The sequence below is a fragment of the Hoplias malabaricus genome, chromosome 12, assembly GCF_029633855.1.
Source record: "Hoplias malabaricus isolate fHopMal1 chromosome 12, fHopMal1.hap1, whole genome shotgun sequence".
Lineage (NCBI taxonomy): Eukaryota > Metazoa > Chordata > Actinopteri > Characiformes > Erythrinidae > Hoplias > Hoplias malabaricus.
In genome coordinates, this window is record NC_089811.1 from 37,869,651 (window position 1) to 37,886,087 (window position 16,437).

Here is a 16,437-nt window from a genome sequence, read left to right on the forward strand (position 1 = left end):
CCACACTCCTCACAGACAGTCACCCGGAGGAAACCCACGCAGAGACAGAGAGAAGACACCACACTCCTCACAGACAGTCACCCAGAGGAAACGCACACAGACACAGAGAGAACACACCACACTCCTCACAGACAGTCACCCGGAGGAAACCCACACAGACACAGAGAGAACACACCACACTCCTCACAGACAGTCACCCGGAGGAAACCCACGCAGAGACAGAGAGAAGACACCACACTCCTCACAGACAGTCACCCGGAGGAAACCCACACAGACACAGGGAGAACACACCACACTCCTCACAGACAGTCACCCGGAGGAAACCCACGCAGACACGGGGAGAACACACCACGCTCCTCACAAACAGTCACCCAGAGGAAACCCACGCAGACACGGGGAGAACACACCACGCTCCTCACAAACAGTCACCCAGAGGAAACCCACGCAGACACGGGGAGAACACACCACGCTCCTCACAAACAGTCACCCAGAGGAAACCCACGCAGACACAGGGAGAACACACCACACTTTACGCACATATAACTCATTTAATATTGAATTTCCAGTTTGACAGGAAGAAAAGAGCAGGTAAAAACAGTGCTCATCATCATCATCTCTCTCTTTCACCTCTTTTATTCAGAGTAGTGTCACAAGCAACTGCATAATTACACTTAACATTCCTGTGAGCAGAACTAAATCTGCTAGGAAATGTCTTACAAACCTTTGTTTTCAAAAGCTGTGACATTCTGTTCTGTTTTATAAAATGACCCTGAAAACTGATTTTATCAGAGGACCTGGGTAAAAAGAGCTTTTACACGTGTTTTCAAGTCGACGTGAGACTTTCCTCTTAGATCCTGCTTCGCTGTGATGTTTTCAGATTGGCTTTTTTCGGTTTTAGCTTTTTGACTTTTGGGAGTGAGACGGTCTTTGACACGCTTCTTTATCAGATCTGTTTGGGACAGGAAAGACCGCCGTCCCGTCTCAAACCACCTTTCTTCTTGTGGAGTGTGAAAAGTAATGATGTGAAAGGAATATTACGCAGTCCTCTATCGCCGGCTTGTTGTGCTGTGTGTATATCTGTCGTTGTGTACATGTTTTCTGGGGAGCAAACTGTGTTTGTGTTGGTATGTGTGTATAATTTAACATGGTCTTGGCTGGAACCCTGAGTTCCTCCCTCCGCGCTGTATGAAAATAGAGTGTTAAATGTGAGTGAGCAGAAAATGGCGTCTTTGTCTGGAGCGCAGCCCTCACTCCTGCAGTCTCATGTGGGAATGTGTGGGTGGTTCTGCTGTGTGGAGCTGCTAGTTGTGTGCTGTTCTTCCAGCCCGCCCTGAGCCTTTGCTCACCCAACCCGTTCAACCCACACCGAGCCTTTACTCAGCCGACCCGTTTAACCCACAATGAGCCCTCACTTAGCCTTCGTTGAGCCACTTTCTGCCTGACGTTAACCGCACTGAGACTTTCTTTACCTGTATTTCTCATGCCCGGCCTCCCTTTAACCCTTTAACCCTGTCTTTACCCCCATGATGGCCTCTACATTTGACTGAGATCTGTCTTTACACACATTACACCTAAATATTCCACACACTGCTGACATTGTACTATTATTTTCAACACACAGCTCTGCAGAAGTCTGAGGCCCTGAGATAGTGATATATATTTAAACTAGTGCCTCCTCAGTGAGTGTGGGGCTGGTATAAAGTTCTATATAGTCACAGTAAACACAGACTAATAATAATATAAAACACATCAGAAATATAAGATAATGTTTCTCTATAAAGCAGTGGGTGAGAGTGAGTTTGAAGAACAGTGTTTTGTTCAGATTCTCCTTGATTTACATGAATTTGTAAGTGATTGTATGATGAAATATATATATATAATCCTCAAAGCCAACCCTTGGCCCACATTTAGCCTGTGGTGTATTCCTTTTCTCACATTAAAGGCTAAGGGAATCAGTATCCCTTGGCCCACATTTAGCCCGTCCTGCCTCATACCGAGTCCTCGCTCAGCCTACCTTCAGCCCACAGCTAGACTTCACTCAGCTTACCCTTAGTCTATGTTCAGCCCACCCTAAACCTCTCTCAGCTCTCTCGCTGAGCTCTCAGACATCTCACACATATCCATTACTAAACGTTCCTTTACCCCCTCTGTGAGCCCACCTTGAGCTTCCATTCTGCACACCATTAGCCCACTGCCTGCTGGCAAACCTCCTCTGGCTATCAGTATTCATTCTCCTACTGTGTAGGATCCTCTGCCCTCGACGTCTTTATGAATGTGTGTTTGCGCGTGCACGCTTCTGTCTGTGTGGTCCAGGCTGGGTTTGGCTGTGGGGGTACGCCGACTGTGGGCTTCAGCATACCTAATTATCATCACCTATCCCTGCAAAGCCGACAGTTTTAACTGCAGCTTCTTGCGTTTTTGTGCGAGCCTTTGTGCGTGTAACCTCAGGCAACAGAGAATACCTGGGTAGACTCCTCCGACACCATGTTGAAATGGGAAAGAAATAGTTTATGGTCCGTTTAATTAATGAGTATATATTTGTGTAAACCACGTTGTAAATTAAAGCAAAACTTGTACTGTCCTCCATTTCAGAGGTGGAGGTCCCTAACTACAGCGTGACAACACTGGCTATCGTGATCGTGGCTCCAGTGATTGTGCTCATTATCCTCTCCACGGCGGCCATCTTGGTGTTCCGTCGGATCCACCATAACCAGATGGAGCGCCTGACTCCCCGTGATGCCGAGTATGGCACCATCGACGGGCTGATTGCGTCCAACGTTGGGGAAAGCACACTTGCGGTAAGACTCGGACGCTAGTTGGTCACTAAAGGTACAAACGATGTAAGTGTAGCTTTAAAGGTACATTACATCCTCTTCTCCTCTTCAGAAGGAGAGGGGGATGTTTGTTTTTATTGTAGAACTGTGTAAGTAAATGTCCTGGAGATGAAACGGGGCGTAGGAAATAAGCACAACTTTAAAATCTACAATTATAATAGAATAAGGTACAATTATGTTCCGTAATTAAAGGTGCCCTTCAGGGTACCACCACAGAGACGAATGTTCTGACGGTGTACACACACATCTGCTCTTAACTGAGCTTAATTTTATCTTAATTGCTGCCAGCGTTTGTGATTGTGTTGCTTTTACTTTTCAGAACCATCTTGATTCAAAGTGTCTAAGGTTTAAACTCTTCGTCCTCGTCCTTCAGTCTCCAAAAAATCCTTGTAATTAATGTATTATTTTGATTTTATTAAGTTGCTGTTGAAGAACGCCACATTCTAAAACACTCTTTAGCTTCCTTAACTTTGTGAGTCGAATGCCAACATCCAGGGCTCCATTCCCCCACTTTTCTTCTTTTTTTCCTGAATATTTTAACCCCCACTGTCTCCCTCCTTGAATGCAGCTCATTCTAGCGATGGATTCCTGGGCTCTTGGTGTTTGTTTGTTGAAGCTAATGCAGTTCCCCCCCTTTGAAAAACCTCCCACAAATCCCTACTCTCTCGTCCATTAATCCCCCTCAGGCGACCGGGCTGGCCCGTTTAGCGGACTCCCTCAGCGCTCTCCTGCGGCATTGTGGGGCGTGTTTGCCGAGTTGCTGATATTGGATCTTTTTCAAGCCGTTTTCAAAGAACTCTGAGGAGTGCTCCGCAACCAGGGACAAAAAAAATGTGGCCTATGAATGTTTGCACTGAGTTTAATTAAAAAGTTCTTTCCCGTGCGGTGGGAGCGGGAGCGGCGGAGATGTTATTAGGAACAGTGGAGGCAGCTGAAGAGGCTCTCTGAGGAATGTGTGTGAGGGGTTCCTTGATTATTGTGGGTGTGTTGTGGGGTCTGAACATTTGCAATAAAATAAAATACAACGTTAAGTAGCCCAACTACGGCCCTGTGCCTCCGGTATGGGAACAGCCACTGAGGTTTCTGTTAGAAACTGCTGCTATTTGCATTTTCTCACATTCCTCTCCTCTCCACGTCGTCTTCATAAGGCAAACACGTGTTTGGGTGGTTGCTTGTTTTTTGTTTACACGCCACCTCCTTTTTCTCCTAGATTTTAATGGTGTGCGTATCATGGTTCCCAATGTCTCCCTCTGGTGTTTGGTCATGGTTCTGCCGCTCAGAGCTGAGCCCGTGGGGTTGTGACAGGATAGACATTAAAATGGTTTTTCAGATTATCTTTATTTAAAATAAGGATTTAAAATTATTCTTAGTTTATCCACTTCATCTGAAATAAATACTCCATTGATTTGCAGCCGGAGTCATTTTGGCGCTTGTTTGTTTGTTTGTTTGTTTATTAACCTAGGAACACTAGGTAAGATTATGTTTTTGTTTTTGTTTTTTTCCCCTCCTGGAGCTCCCCCTAGTGTAATTAGTTTTTACAGCACTGTACTGAAATCAATGGGGAGGATGTGGTTACCTACCATCCTCCAAAAGTTACATAGTGCAGTTTCTGCAGTGCTGAGCCCACGGTAGCGACGACAGAGGCCCTGTTCTCCCTTTTTTACAAATCAGTGAAGGATCACAATGATGGTGAAGCTGTAAATTTAGATTTAAAAAAGTATGTAGTGTTCCTTTAACAAAGGTCCTTTTCTCTATGATTATGACCGGGGCAAATGAGGCGATGAGTAGGAACACAGACTTTTTTCAGTCATCCAAAATGATCAGTGAACTTTACGTGCATCTTCAGTTCGTGGGGGTTCTGTTGAAAATGCTCAAATGAGGACAAATCTGGGAAGGATTTCTGAGAGACAGCTTTTTGCATTTTAATTTAAATTTCTAGTTACTTCATCTTTACACTCTCAGAAAAAAAAGTATGGTGCAGGTGCATCACTGTCACTAAAGCTACAAACAGTGGAGTGTATCTTTTTAAAGGTACAGACAGTGGAGTGTATCTTTTTAAAGGTACAGACAGTGGAGTGTATCTTTTTAAAGGTACAGACAGTGGAGTGTATCTTTTTAAAGGTACAGACAGTGGAGTGTATCTTTTTAAAGGTACAGACAGCGGAGTGTATCTTTAAAGGTGCAAACAGTGGAGTGTATCTTTTTAAAGGTACAGACAGTGGAGTGTATCTTTAAAGGTACAGACAGTGGAGTGTATCTTTAAAGGTACAGACAGTGGAGTGTATCTTTAAAGGTACAGACAGTGGAGTGTATCTTTAAAGGTACAGACAGTGGTGTTAGAGTCCAGTTGTGTACGTTCTCTTCTCCAGAAGGAGAGGGGGATCCCTGTAATTCTTCATTTTGGAACATAATAAAAGTCCTGGAGATGAAATGGACCGCATGAAATAAACACAATTTTAAAATTTACCAATAAAATAACGTACAGTTACTTTTCCTAATTAAAGGCAGTGAATATGGACCTTTGAGGCTAACACCACAGACACTCTGTACATTTCTGACCCTAAGTTTTGTCACTCATTATTTATTTATTTCCATCTTGTAAATTTAATCCAACAGAAATGTTAGTTTTTAATGACGGTTGTCCCCTTTAGATAAATACAGGGGTGTGTTCTAAAGTGGTTGTCAATAGCATTTCTGTGAAATGTAATGAAATGATCAAATTGATGTGATTCAAACAAACGTTTGCTCTGATCATTTACAGCACACAGTTTCTTCACTGAGGGTGAATTAGCCTCTCACAAGTATTCAGGGTCTTCTCAGAGAAACAGTTCACAGCTCTGTGCAGTGCTCCAGTCAGTCCAGCAGAGGGCCTACTGTTTCTGTCTTTCATCAGGAGTCTCTTGTTGCGTGAATCATTCTTTGTCTTTCATGTTCTTTTTCGTCTCATAAATGTGCACCTTTTTCTTTTTCTTCCAGCTTTTTCTCTCACATTTTATTCTTTCTCTCTGTTTCGCTCTTTCTCCTTCAGGCATTTTTTTTGTTTACACCACCTCTCTCTCTCTGTCTGTCTGTCTGTCTGTCTCTCTCTCACTCTGAGTGTACTATAACAAAGAAAGTTTGTTAGAACAGGCTGCATTTATTTGAAAGAAGTTCATTAAATGTTTAGTTCATGTTCATTTTCTCTCTCTCTCTCTCTCTCTCTCTAGGATCTGTTGGATCACTCGTGTACATCGGGCAGTGGTTCAGGACTGCCTTTCTTGGTGCAGCGGACAGTTGCCAGACAGATCACTCTGAACGAGTGTGTGGGTGTGTATCAGAACTTTACCTCTGCTTTCCTAAAATACCACCCCCCAGACACACACACACACAAATAGGCCTCTGTGTTTGTTTGTTTGTTTTTTAATGGGAGAGAGCTGTTTACTGAGAATGTGCAGTCCTCCGCTCGCTGTTAATGGTTTGGTTTCTCACATCCTTCACATTTAAACCATCCACTCTCTGTGTGTTTGTGAGTGTGTGTTTGTGAGTGTGTGAGAGCGAGAGGAGTCTGTGTGGGTGACTTGAGTGTCTCAGTTCTGATGACTTGGATATGTCTAATCCAGCTTACCAAGACACTGAGACGCTTCAGTTAAAGCTTGTTAAGGCGCTGCCTTGTATTTCTCTGGTAATAAACGCAGCATGTTCACGTTTTGCACATTGTGTTTTTGTCCTGGCTTTTAACAAGAATTTCAAATGGATTTCAAATTCCATCCTTTTTTCTTTCCCAGACTTTCATTCAGAGCGATTTAAAATGAAACCAAGCCAAGATCTTTCACGAATGTGATGCTGACAAGCAGATATCTAAAATACTGGAGATCTTAACTTATTGTGTGACACTTAGCATGAGTTCAGAGACAAAATGATAAAAGGTAAATAACACGTCTCCTAATTACAGCTCGGTCATTTCATGCGACGTGACATCTTTCCTGAACGTGCTGCTGATTTAATGATTTTTATGGTCCAGGTTTACTGCAGGGCCTTTCTGTCAGTGTTCTGGTTCAGCTTGAACATTTCTGAAGAGCGCTGTTGATCCATGAATAGCAGAAACAGCAGCATGGGTGCCCCAAGGCCAGAGCTTAGTTTACTATCAGAGAGCTCAGTAAATGGATGTTTAGGAGGAGGAGCGGTTTTCTAGTCGTGTTGTGCTTTCTGCCTCTAAGGATGCAGTACTAAAACAAACACTATCCCTGTGTGTGTGTGTGTGTACTTTCTCAGGGAAAGGACGCTATGGAGAAGTGTGGAGAGGTCAGTGGCAGGGAGAGAACGTAGCTGTGAAAATCTTCTCATCCCGAGATGAAAAGTCGTGGTTCCGAGAGACAGAAATCTACAACACAGTGCTGCTAAGACATGAGAACATTCTGGGTAGGTATCAATCAATATCCATAATCTCAGCTTCCAAAAACACAATGTAAGAAACTCCACTTCCAGAACGGGGATGTACAGTGCAGTACATATTCTTAAATATGTTTGTTTACAAAATGCTGTCGCGTCCGTCAGTAAAACCACGTTTCTTTTGTCATTTAGACCGTTAAAGTTTAAGAGAATGAACCCATAACAGCTCTTTCTCTCTGTTTCACTCTTTCTCTTTCAGGCATTTTTTTTTGTTTACACCACCTCTCTCTGTCTTTCTTTCTGTGTCTCTCTATCTCTATCTCTTTTGCTCTCTCACTCTGAGTGTACTATAACAAAGAAAGTTTGTTAGAACAGGCTGCATTTATCTGTCTCTGTCTCGCTCTCTCTTGCGCTCTCTCTCTGTCTCTCTCTTGCTCTCTCTCTGTCTATTGCTCTCTTGCGCTCTCTCTGTCTCTTGCACTCTGTCTCTCTCTCTCTCTGTCGCGCTCTCTCTTGCGCTCTCTATCTCTCTCTCTCTGTCTCTCGCTCTATCTCTCTTGCGCTCTCTGTCTCTCTCTATCTCTTGCTCTCTCTCTGTCTATTGCTCTCTTGCGCTCTCTCTGTCTCTTGCACTCTCTCTCTCTCTATCGCTCTGTCTCTCTGTCTCTTGCACTCTCTCTTGCGCTCTCTCTCTCTGAGTACTATAACAAAGAAAGTTTGTTAGAACAGGCTGCATTTCTTTGAAAGTTCATTAGGTGTTTATTTCATTTTCTCTCTTGCGCTCTCTCTCTCTCTCTCTCTCTCTCTCTCTCTCAATTCCAGATAACAGATTCCTGTTTTTACTGTATTTTACATAGTGCTGTCAACATTGACATTAACTTTTAATGCATTATTTTTTTTTCAAACTTAATTTCATTAAGAGTTAAAACTACTCTGAAATATTAAAGTAAAATACAAAGGATGTTTTCCTCTAAGCAGTTCGTTGTATGTATCACTCTACACATTGTTTTATCTCCCTCCCAAAAAAACAAGGAATTACTAGCATTTTACTAGCGTTGGGATTAACTCGGTTACATTTTTATAATCGATTGATGCCACTCTTTTAACAACACATCCCAGCTTTCCAGATATGTGGTGGAGATATATATAAATAAATATAATAGTTATTTTTATACTGTGGTGTTATGTTTAAAAGGTATTATTTAAGAATAAGTTAAAGTTATACAACTTCACAATGTGAAAACATTTTAAAACAATTAAAGTTTTTTTTTATTCCATCTCAGTCTAATCCCATTTTTCTTTGATGTCTGTCTCACGTTCCAGGCTTCATAGCGTCTGATATGACGTCTCGTAACTCCAGCACGCAGCTGTGGCTAATCACGCACTACCATGAAATGGGCTCTCTGTATGACTATCTGCAGCTGAGCACACTGGACGCTGCATCGTGCCTGAGGATGGCGCTGTCTATTGCCAGCGGCTTGGCTCACCTCCATGTGGAGATCTTCGGCACGCAGGGCAAACCGGCCATCGCCCACCGAGACCTAAAGAGCAAGAACATCCTGGTCAATAAGAATGGCCAGTGCTGCATTGCTGACCTTGGTGAGGATGAGCCTGAGGCTGTAACCACTTTTACACAGAGCTGCATTTAGCATTTTTACACCGAGTCCTGGCCAGTGTTTCCACACAGTAACACAACTGACTTTGGCAAAAAGAATTACCTTTTACTTCTAAAGGCCTTTTCACACAGAGTTTTTAACGCAGTGGAACCTTCACACAGCGTCCAACATGTGTTTTTGTCTCAGCTCTGAATTCAGGGGAAGATGGTGGATGAGGAAGAAAACATGGAGTCGATGCGATGATGAATTTATCATTTTACTTTAAACACTGCACCTAAACACACACTGAATCCCCCTCAGTCTCCAGAACAACGCAGGAGTTCAGCAGTGTTTCTGAAGCTCACTGAGGGAGTGTGAGGCTCTGCTTCTGTGTGTTGTTCCTCTCCTTTAAAGGGATTATATTTTATTTAACCTCCACAGTTTAGTTCTCTGTGTGCTGGTTATGTTTTAAGTTTTGGGTTCTGAAATGAACAAGACGAGTAGTTCTTGCAGCTGATTTGTTGTTGGGGCTGTTAGCATGTTACCATGACAACGGCGCTCTGATTGGTCGCCTGATTTTTAACGCATCCATCAAACGCAGTAAATAGGACAGGTTCTAATTAAAAAATGTAGTTTCAGACGGTGAAAGACTCGGTTAATATACGTGTGTTTGTTTTCAAAACTAGACGTGTGTATTTTTCGTACGTAACAATCGGACTCGGTGTGAAAAGGCCTTAACGCTGCGTTGTGTGCAGTAGAGTTCTAATGCAGTATTTTTATTAATTCAATAACATTTTCACATGATCTTATCTCATTGGAATAACCTTCTCAGGACATGGAGCAGTTGCCATATAGAGCACAGTAGTGTGTCTTCATCCTGTCACAACACACACTCTTCAGCATGCAGAGCCACACACACACACCCACTACCTGAGAGCCCCTTTAAAAAAATTGCACTTTTTTGGGCTGTAAAATTGACAAAATGAAAAACTACCTGTTAACAGGTTTAAAAATGAACGCAGTAAAAAACGCTGAGCCTCTACATTGAATACACCCAGCAACGCATCTTTGTCAACAGCGAGAGCAATGGATCCTTCTCCTCTTCACAGATGATATATAAGACATCTTGATGGGTGAATCAGTCAGAGTTTTATTGCTGAACTGAGAAGAAAAGTGTGTGTTGACAAGCTGTCCATTTCAAAGAGTGTCAGTGAAGATCATTTTGAGTTTGTGGGAATACTTGCTGGTCACTGGAGCTGATGAAATGTGTCTGGGGGGCATCAGCTGCTCTAAATCAATCAGGGGTTCTAGTTGCAGTTCCTGGCCTTGTTTGTCATGTGAAGTATTTGGACATAAGTGAGGTCACAGAGGATAATAAGCCGTGACTGAACTGCACTCTCCGTGTGCCGAGTGACACCAGTTCATCAAATAATCTGTCAGTTATAGAGTTGTTAGGATCATTGCTCTCCTGTGAAAAGTAGCTCTATTTTCAGTTATATTTCACTCCCCTTCCTGTCGCGAGAACGTCACATGATGATACAGATATTAACACAAAAAATAACTTCAGAGTTATGCTTCAATAACTAACAGAGGTTGAGTGAATTAAAACACAGGTCACTTTATGACTTCTATCAGGAAATAATACTGTTTTTCCTCTTCTCTATTCAGTCGTAGTGTTTTCCGTGTTGAGTAGCATCTAATAATATTCAGGAGCCTGGCTCCTTCAGAGACAGAGTGGGAGAGTGACGGAGACAAAGAGACGGAGAACACTCAGTGAGGCTGCTCTTCTAAAACCCATGCTGTAATATGTTGTGCAGCTCTCCACACTCTCCAGAACATCAGGTGCTCATTAGGCTCCAAAATTTCAGCGCTGCTTCACTTGGAAACCTTAATGAAAAATCCATTAAAGTCCTCAGTGTGCCATGAATACCAGGAAATTTAGTTTCTGTTCGGTCTGAAATGGGAAAGTAGTTTCGTTTTTTTTTTTTTTTTTTTTTAAAAACTAAAAACATATTACATCACAGGTTATATTTGTTTGTGTGACGTCAGTTCTGTTAAAAATATGTTGTTGTTTTTGGTCCCCAACCCCCCCTCCCCCCCCACCCTTGATGCATTGTAATTCCATTTAGGTTTGTGGTTGAATTGTGTCTTCAAGAGGGCAACATATTAAGGAACACACACAAACATTCATTCATTGTAAACCCGTTGTAAGGGTGGGGTGGGTCCGGAGCCTACCCAGAATCACTGGGCGCAAGGCTTGAACACACCGTGGAGGGGGCGCTAGTCCTTCACAGGGAGAACACACCACAGTCCTCACAGACAGTCACCCGGAGGAAACCCACGCAGACACAGGGAGAACACACCACACTCCTCACAGACAGTCACCCGGAGGAAACCCATACAGACACAGGGAGAACACACCACACTCCTCACGGACAGTCACCCGGAGGAAACCCACGCAGACACAGGGAGAACACACCACACTCCTCACGGACAGTCACCTGGAGGAAACCCACGCAGACACAGAGAGAACACACCACACTCCTCACAGACAGTCACCCGGAGGAAACCCATGGAGACACAGGGAGAACACACCACACTCCTCACCGACAGTCACTCGGAGGAAACCCACAGAGACACAGAGAGAACACAACACACTCCTCACGGACAGTCACCCGGAGGAAACCCAAGAGGACACAGAGAGAACACACCACACTCCTCACAGACAGTCACCCGGAGGAAACCTACGCAGACACAGGGAGAACACACCACAACCCCCACACCTGGAGCGGGACTCGAACCCACAACCTCCAGGACCCTGGAGCTGTGACAGAGAAACTACCTGCTCCACACACAGACAGCACCCTACTAAATGACTTATCCTGGAAAATGTATTAAATTCATTTATCTCATTCTTGTCTCCTCAGGGCTGGCAGTTATGCATTACCAGGACACAAACGAGCTGGACGTTGGGAATAATCCTAAAGTGGGCACCAAGCGCTACATGGCCCCCGAGGTGCTCGATGACTCCATTCAGGTGGACTGCTTTGAGTCTTACAAACGAGTGGACATCTGGGCTTTTGGCCTCGTTCTGTGGGAGATCGCCAGGCGGACGGTCAGCAATGGTCAGTGGCTTTTGACCTTCTGTGGCCTTTGCCTGGTTACGATATAAATGTTCCTCACTGTTACTCAAAGTCTAGTATTTTGGCACCGAACAGGGAAAAGATATTTGCAGAAATTCATCACCTGAGAACTCATGACCTTAACAGCACTGATTTATCTGTGGAATGTAGCTGTTATCTTTTAAACTCTTTATATTGGTACAGTCTTCACGCTGGCTAATAATACCTCTCCTGTGAACTGAAAGTCAAATATTAGGTCCAGGACTTTAGGCCGTAATATAACAGCATTTCATCGTGCGAGGATCTTAAACACCAACTAACCGTTTTCCTAAAACACAAGTCCATTTTTTTCTAACATAAAATCTACAAAAATGTTATTTAACCAGGGCTTTTCAAGCTGTTTTATACAGCTATTTTTTTTTTTAATGTTTACGTGGCACAAGCTATGCTTGCAGTTTAATGTGTTCTTTTCATAGGGAGTTGGATAATGTGATTAACAAAACAGCCGTTCAGTTTTATCTGCAGCATAAAATGAGGATGACACATTGACCTGGAGGTTGTGGGTACGATTCCCACTCCGGGTGACTGTCTGTGAGGAGTGTGGTGTGTTCTCTCTGTGTCTGCGTGGGTTTCATCCGGGTGACTGTCTGTGAGGAGTGTGGTGTGTTCTCCCTGTGTCTGCGTGGGTTTCCTCCGGGTGACTATCTGTGAGGAGTGTGGTGTGTTCTCCCTGTGTCTGCGTGGGTTTCCTCCGGGTGACTGTCTGTGAGGAGTGTGGTGTGTTCTCCCTGTGTCTGCGTGGGTTTCCTCCGGGTGACTGTCTGTGAGGAGTGTGGTGTGTTCTCTCTGTGTCTGCGTGGGTTTCCTCCGGGTGACTGTCTGTGAGGAGTGTGGTGTGTTCTCCCTGTGTCTGCGTGGGTTTCATCCGGGTGACTGTCTGTGAGGAGTGTGGTGTGTTCTCTCTGTGTCTGCGTGGGTTTCCTCCGGGTGACTGTCTGTGAGGAGTGTGGCGTGTTCTCCGTGTCTGCGTGGGTTTCCTCCGGGTGACTGTCTGTGAGGAGTGTGGTGTGTTCTCCCAGTGTCTGCGTGGGTTTCCTCCGAGTGACTGTCTGTGAGGAGTGTGGTGTGTTCTCCCTGTGTCAAAAATTTCAGGCTTTGGGTTTATCACAAAGTTGATGATTGATCTCAATGTTGAGACGCCTGGGTCCTGTACCTTTTGAAGAAAACATCGACTTGGTTTATTCATGTCTCATTATGTGTATGTACACGTGTCTAAATGTACCGCGTGTGCATGTCCTAGCACTGTTAATAGTAATTCTGTCTGAAGCTGAAAACATGCTAATTTTACGTGCTGGAGTGTTATATTCAGCGACAGTCGTGTCATCTGTTGTTTTCAATGACTGCAGTACAGTATGCGTTCTGAAATGGATGCTGATTCTCTTGTGTCTAAATGGCTTAAGCCTTCTATTTATAGGGTTTGTTGGCAGCGGAGGTTGACCCAGGGACTGCATCTTTCCACTGCGGGAGCCAACCTGTTAAACATTAGACACATTAGCAACCCTCTACCCGACTAATTAAGCCATGCATTGTTTATTTAGTGAATCAAATTCAATAATTGGAAGCAACGGGTTTGACAAGGCCTCACCTGTTTGTTGTTTGTGTGTTTACTCCTGTGTGTCTGTGCAGGGATTGTGGAAGACTACAAGCCGCCTTTTCATGATGTAGTGCCTAGTGACCCCAGTTTTGAGGACATGAAAAAGGTTGTGTGTATAGACCAACAAAGACCAAATATCCCTAACAGATGGTTCTCAGATTCTGTGAGTACACAGTTTAATAATCAGTTACACTGCTTCTGCGAAAATGTATACGGAGTGAAAGCATTTATATTAATTTCTAAGTGTTTGTGAGAAATGACTGTGCATTTTTAATTTCTGGTGACATCTGTGACTTCTAGCTTCTCCTTGTTCCTGTTTCTAATTTTAGTTTGTTGTTTCCCTTTCAGACTTTAACTTCCATTGCAAAACTGATGAAGGAGTGTTGGTACCAGAACCCCTCAGCGAGGCTTACAGCTTTGCGCATTAAAAAGACTCTGACAAAAATAGATAACTCTCTGGACAAAATAAAAGCAGACATTTGAACTGCTTCTGTACGGAAGATCCTCAAAGGCCTTTACTATGTCCAGCGGAAGACTCGATCTGGTGTACCTGGGTGTGTGGGGGGTGGGGGGGGACCGCTTGGGCACTGTGCTCTCCTAGAGGCGCAATGTATTTATTTTAAACACGCAGTGGGACATGTTTTGGCATCCAAAGATGGCACAATGGGCATTTAAAGACTACAGATAGTCCTTTATATGTGACGCATCTCAAGACCTAGCTTTCACATGTAGTCACATTCTTCAAAGAAGAAACTGTTACAGTAGCAGGACCCTGGAGGAAGTGACTTTAACGCTATGGATTACTTCTTACGCAGCTTTGATTTTATTTTATTTCTTATTTTTTATTTTTATTTTAGAAACTCTTGAAATGAACATCTTTCATTTAGCAATATTGGCCGTGCTTCTTTTTGGTTTATTGCACTGGCGAGTCTTTAGCATTCCTTACTTGCACTGTTACAGAGGACTTTGGAGGGTGAAAAAAAAGACAATTTGCCAAAAAAAAAAGGTTATTTTATATTCCACTACCATCATATCCTTATCCATAATCAGTCACAGAGACGAATGATAGCTAGTTTTACTTTGGCTGCCTTTTGTTGTTTATTTTTGCACTGGTGTTTACAATATAATTGGAAAACTGTGTCTCTGCATTCATTCATGTCACAGTCTGTAATTTATTTAACTCTGTTTTGAACGGTACAATAGCCACTATGTCACTGTTCTGAATGAGATGTTTAACTTGTCACAGAATTTTGTATCTTTGAGCATTTAGCTTTTTTTTCCCCCCTTTCCTTTGTTTCATAAGCTTTATTGAGTACAGATGCTAAAAGAGTAAATAAAGAAATCTAGAGATCACTGACCTCTTAAACTTAAGCTTGTTTTGAGCTGTGCATCTGAAGGTTTGCATTGTTTAAATATACATTTTCATTCATACAAAGAAGCTATTCAGTGCTATGGATCCTACTCTTCCTATTTTTTATCATGATTATAATTATTATAACGTAAAATGCTAACAACCTAGACGGCTCATTAGGTTTTAGGACACACCTTATGCCTTTGATCTTAAATGTGAAGCACCTCATGGTCCTGCCTGGTAATTAACTCACTCACACATTTAAGGGTTGCAGTGACATAATATGTTTGCTGTGGGCGCCATATTGGGTTAGAGTGACCAGGTCTGAGATGGTTGGGGGAGTGATGAGCTCTCGCCCCTCCCTGCCGTTGTATTCTTAGCTGAACCTACGTGTGCTTTTAGGTCCTTTACACCTTTATTTACTACACAAAACGTGGGAATTTCTTTTTAAATTCATCCGAGAACTAACATTTACGTTTCGGCATAGCTGCTCGAGATGAGGGTGGGTACATGAGCTTTGCCTGAGGTAAACAAGGACTACTGACGTGCAGACTGACCAATTAAATGTTTACAGAGAAGGTTATCGACCAATAACGGTAGCGCTACAGTCAGACCGTCCAATCAGAAGATTTTAGACTACTTCACCACGCCCCCTTCTCACTCAAGCGAACCAATCGGAGTAGGGGGGCGGGACTAGTTTGTGAACGAAACTTCTCGAAGTTCCATGTAAGCTCTAGAAAAACAAAATGCCGGACGTTTGTGAAATTTCGCCCAGACATTTTTTTAAGTCTAAAAAAGAGGACGTCTGGTCACTCTAGACTTGGGGACAGATTGTTTGTTTTCAGAGCACAGCACTTGTTTGGTGTGTTCTCCCCATGTCCTCGTGGGTTTCCTTCCATGGTCCAAAAACACACATTGGGAGTTAGATTGGCGACTCTAATGTGTCCGGAGGTGTGTGTGAATGTGCGAGTGTGCGTCGCCTCCTCCAGGGTGTGTTCCTGCCTTGTGCCCAGTGATTCCGGGTAGACTCCAGACCCACTACTGCCCTGAACTGAATAAGGGTTACAGACAATGAATGATAAATGTAATCTCAAACACAGTTCTTCTCTCTGTGCTGGAGAGAGTTGTACAACACCCAGAGGCACAGAAACCCACCTCCTCTTACGTCAGGAGGGTAAAGACTGCGCTGTGTAGTTGGTGAAAAAAACGACGGTTAAAATCGGTTAGCCACATTAGCATTTTCATCACGGGATCAAACGCAAAACTCATCACATCAGACCCTAATCCATTTTTCTGCTCTTCTGGCTGAATCTGAGAGAATATTTTATAAACAGATCATATACAAGCTTCAGTAATCGTGTTATTTCACTCGTGTAAGAGCAGACACAAGCCACATATTCCTTTGTCTTAATCTTTTCCCCCTGTAGCTGACAGGGTAAATAACCGGATCCCACTGTCCCCGCGGGCGCTCTGAGGGCGGAACAGATTCTTGGAGTATAATGCTTTATCGTGA

The 16,437-nt window shown here is 43.4% G+C and overlaps 1 protein-coding gene across 4 annotated transcripts in view; it reads left to right on the plus strand.

Annotated features, from left to right (window-relative positions):
* Window positions 1–15,008, plus strand: part of LOC136710466 (activin receptor type-1-like) — a 50,035-nt gene extending 35,027 nt beyond the window's left edge. For 3 of the 4 annotated variants that reach the window (XM_066685984.1, XM_066685985.1, XM_066685986.1), the window contains exons 6-12: window positions 2,593–2,798; window positions 6,041–6,140; window positions 7,086–7,232; window positions 8,526–8,801; window positions 11,725–11,922; window positions 13,606–13,736; window positions 13,922–15,008. In XM_066685984.1, coding sequence (XP_066542081.1) covers window positions 2,593–2,798; window positions 6,041–6,140; window positions 7,086–7,232; window positions 8,526–8,801; window positions 11,725–11,922; window positions 13,606–13,736; window positions 13,922–14,056 — 1,193 coding nt within the window. In that variant the 3' untranslated portion in view covers window positions 14,057–15,008. The remainder of the gene's footprint in view (window positions 1–2,592; window positions 2,799–6,040; window positions 6,141–7,085; window positions 7,233–8,525; window positions 8,802–11,724; window positions 11,923–13,605; window positions 13,737–13,921) is intronic. The other variant, XM_066685983.1, reaches the window with a different exon arrangement.
* The last annotated feature ends 1,429 nt before the right edge of the window (window positions 15,009–16,437 follow it).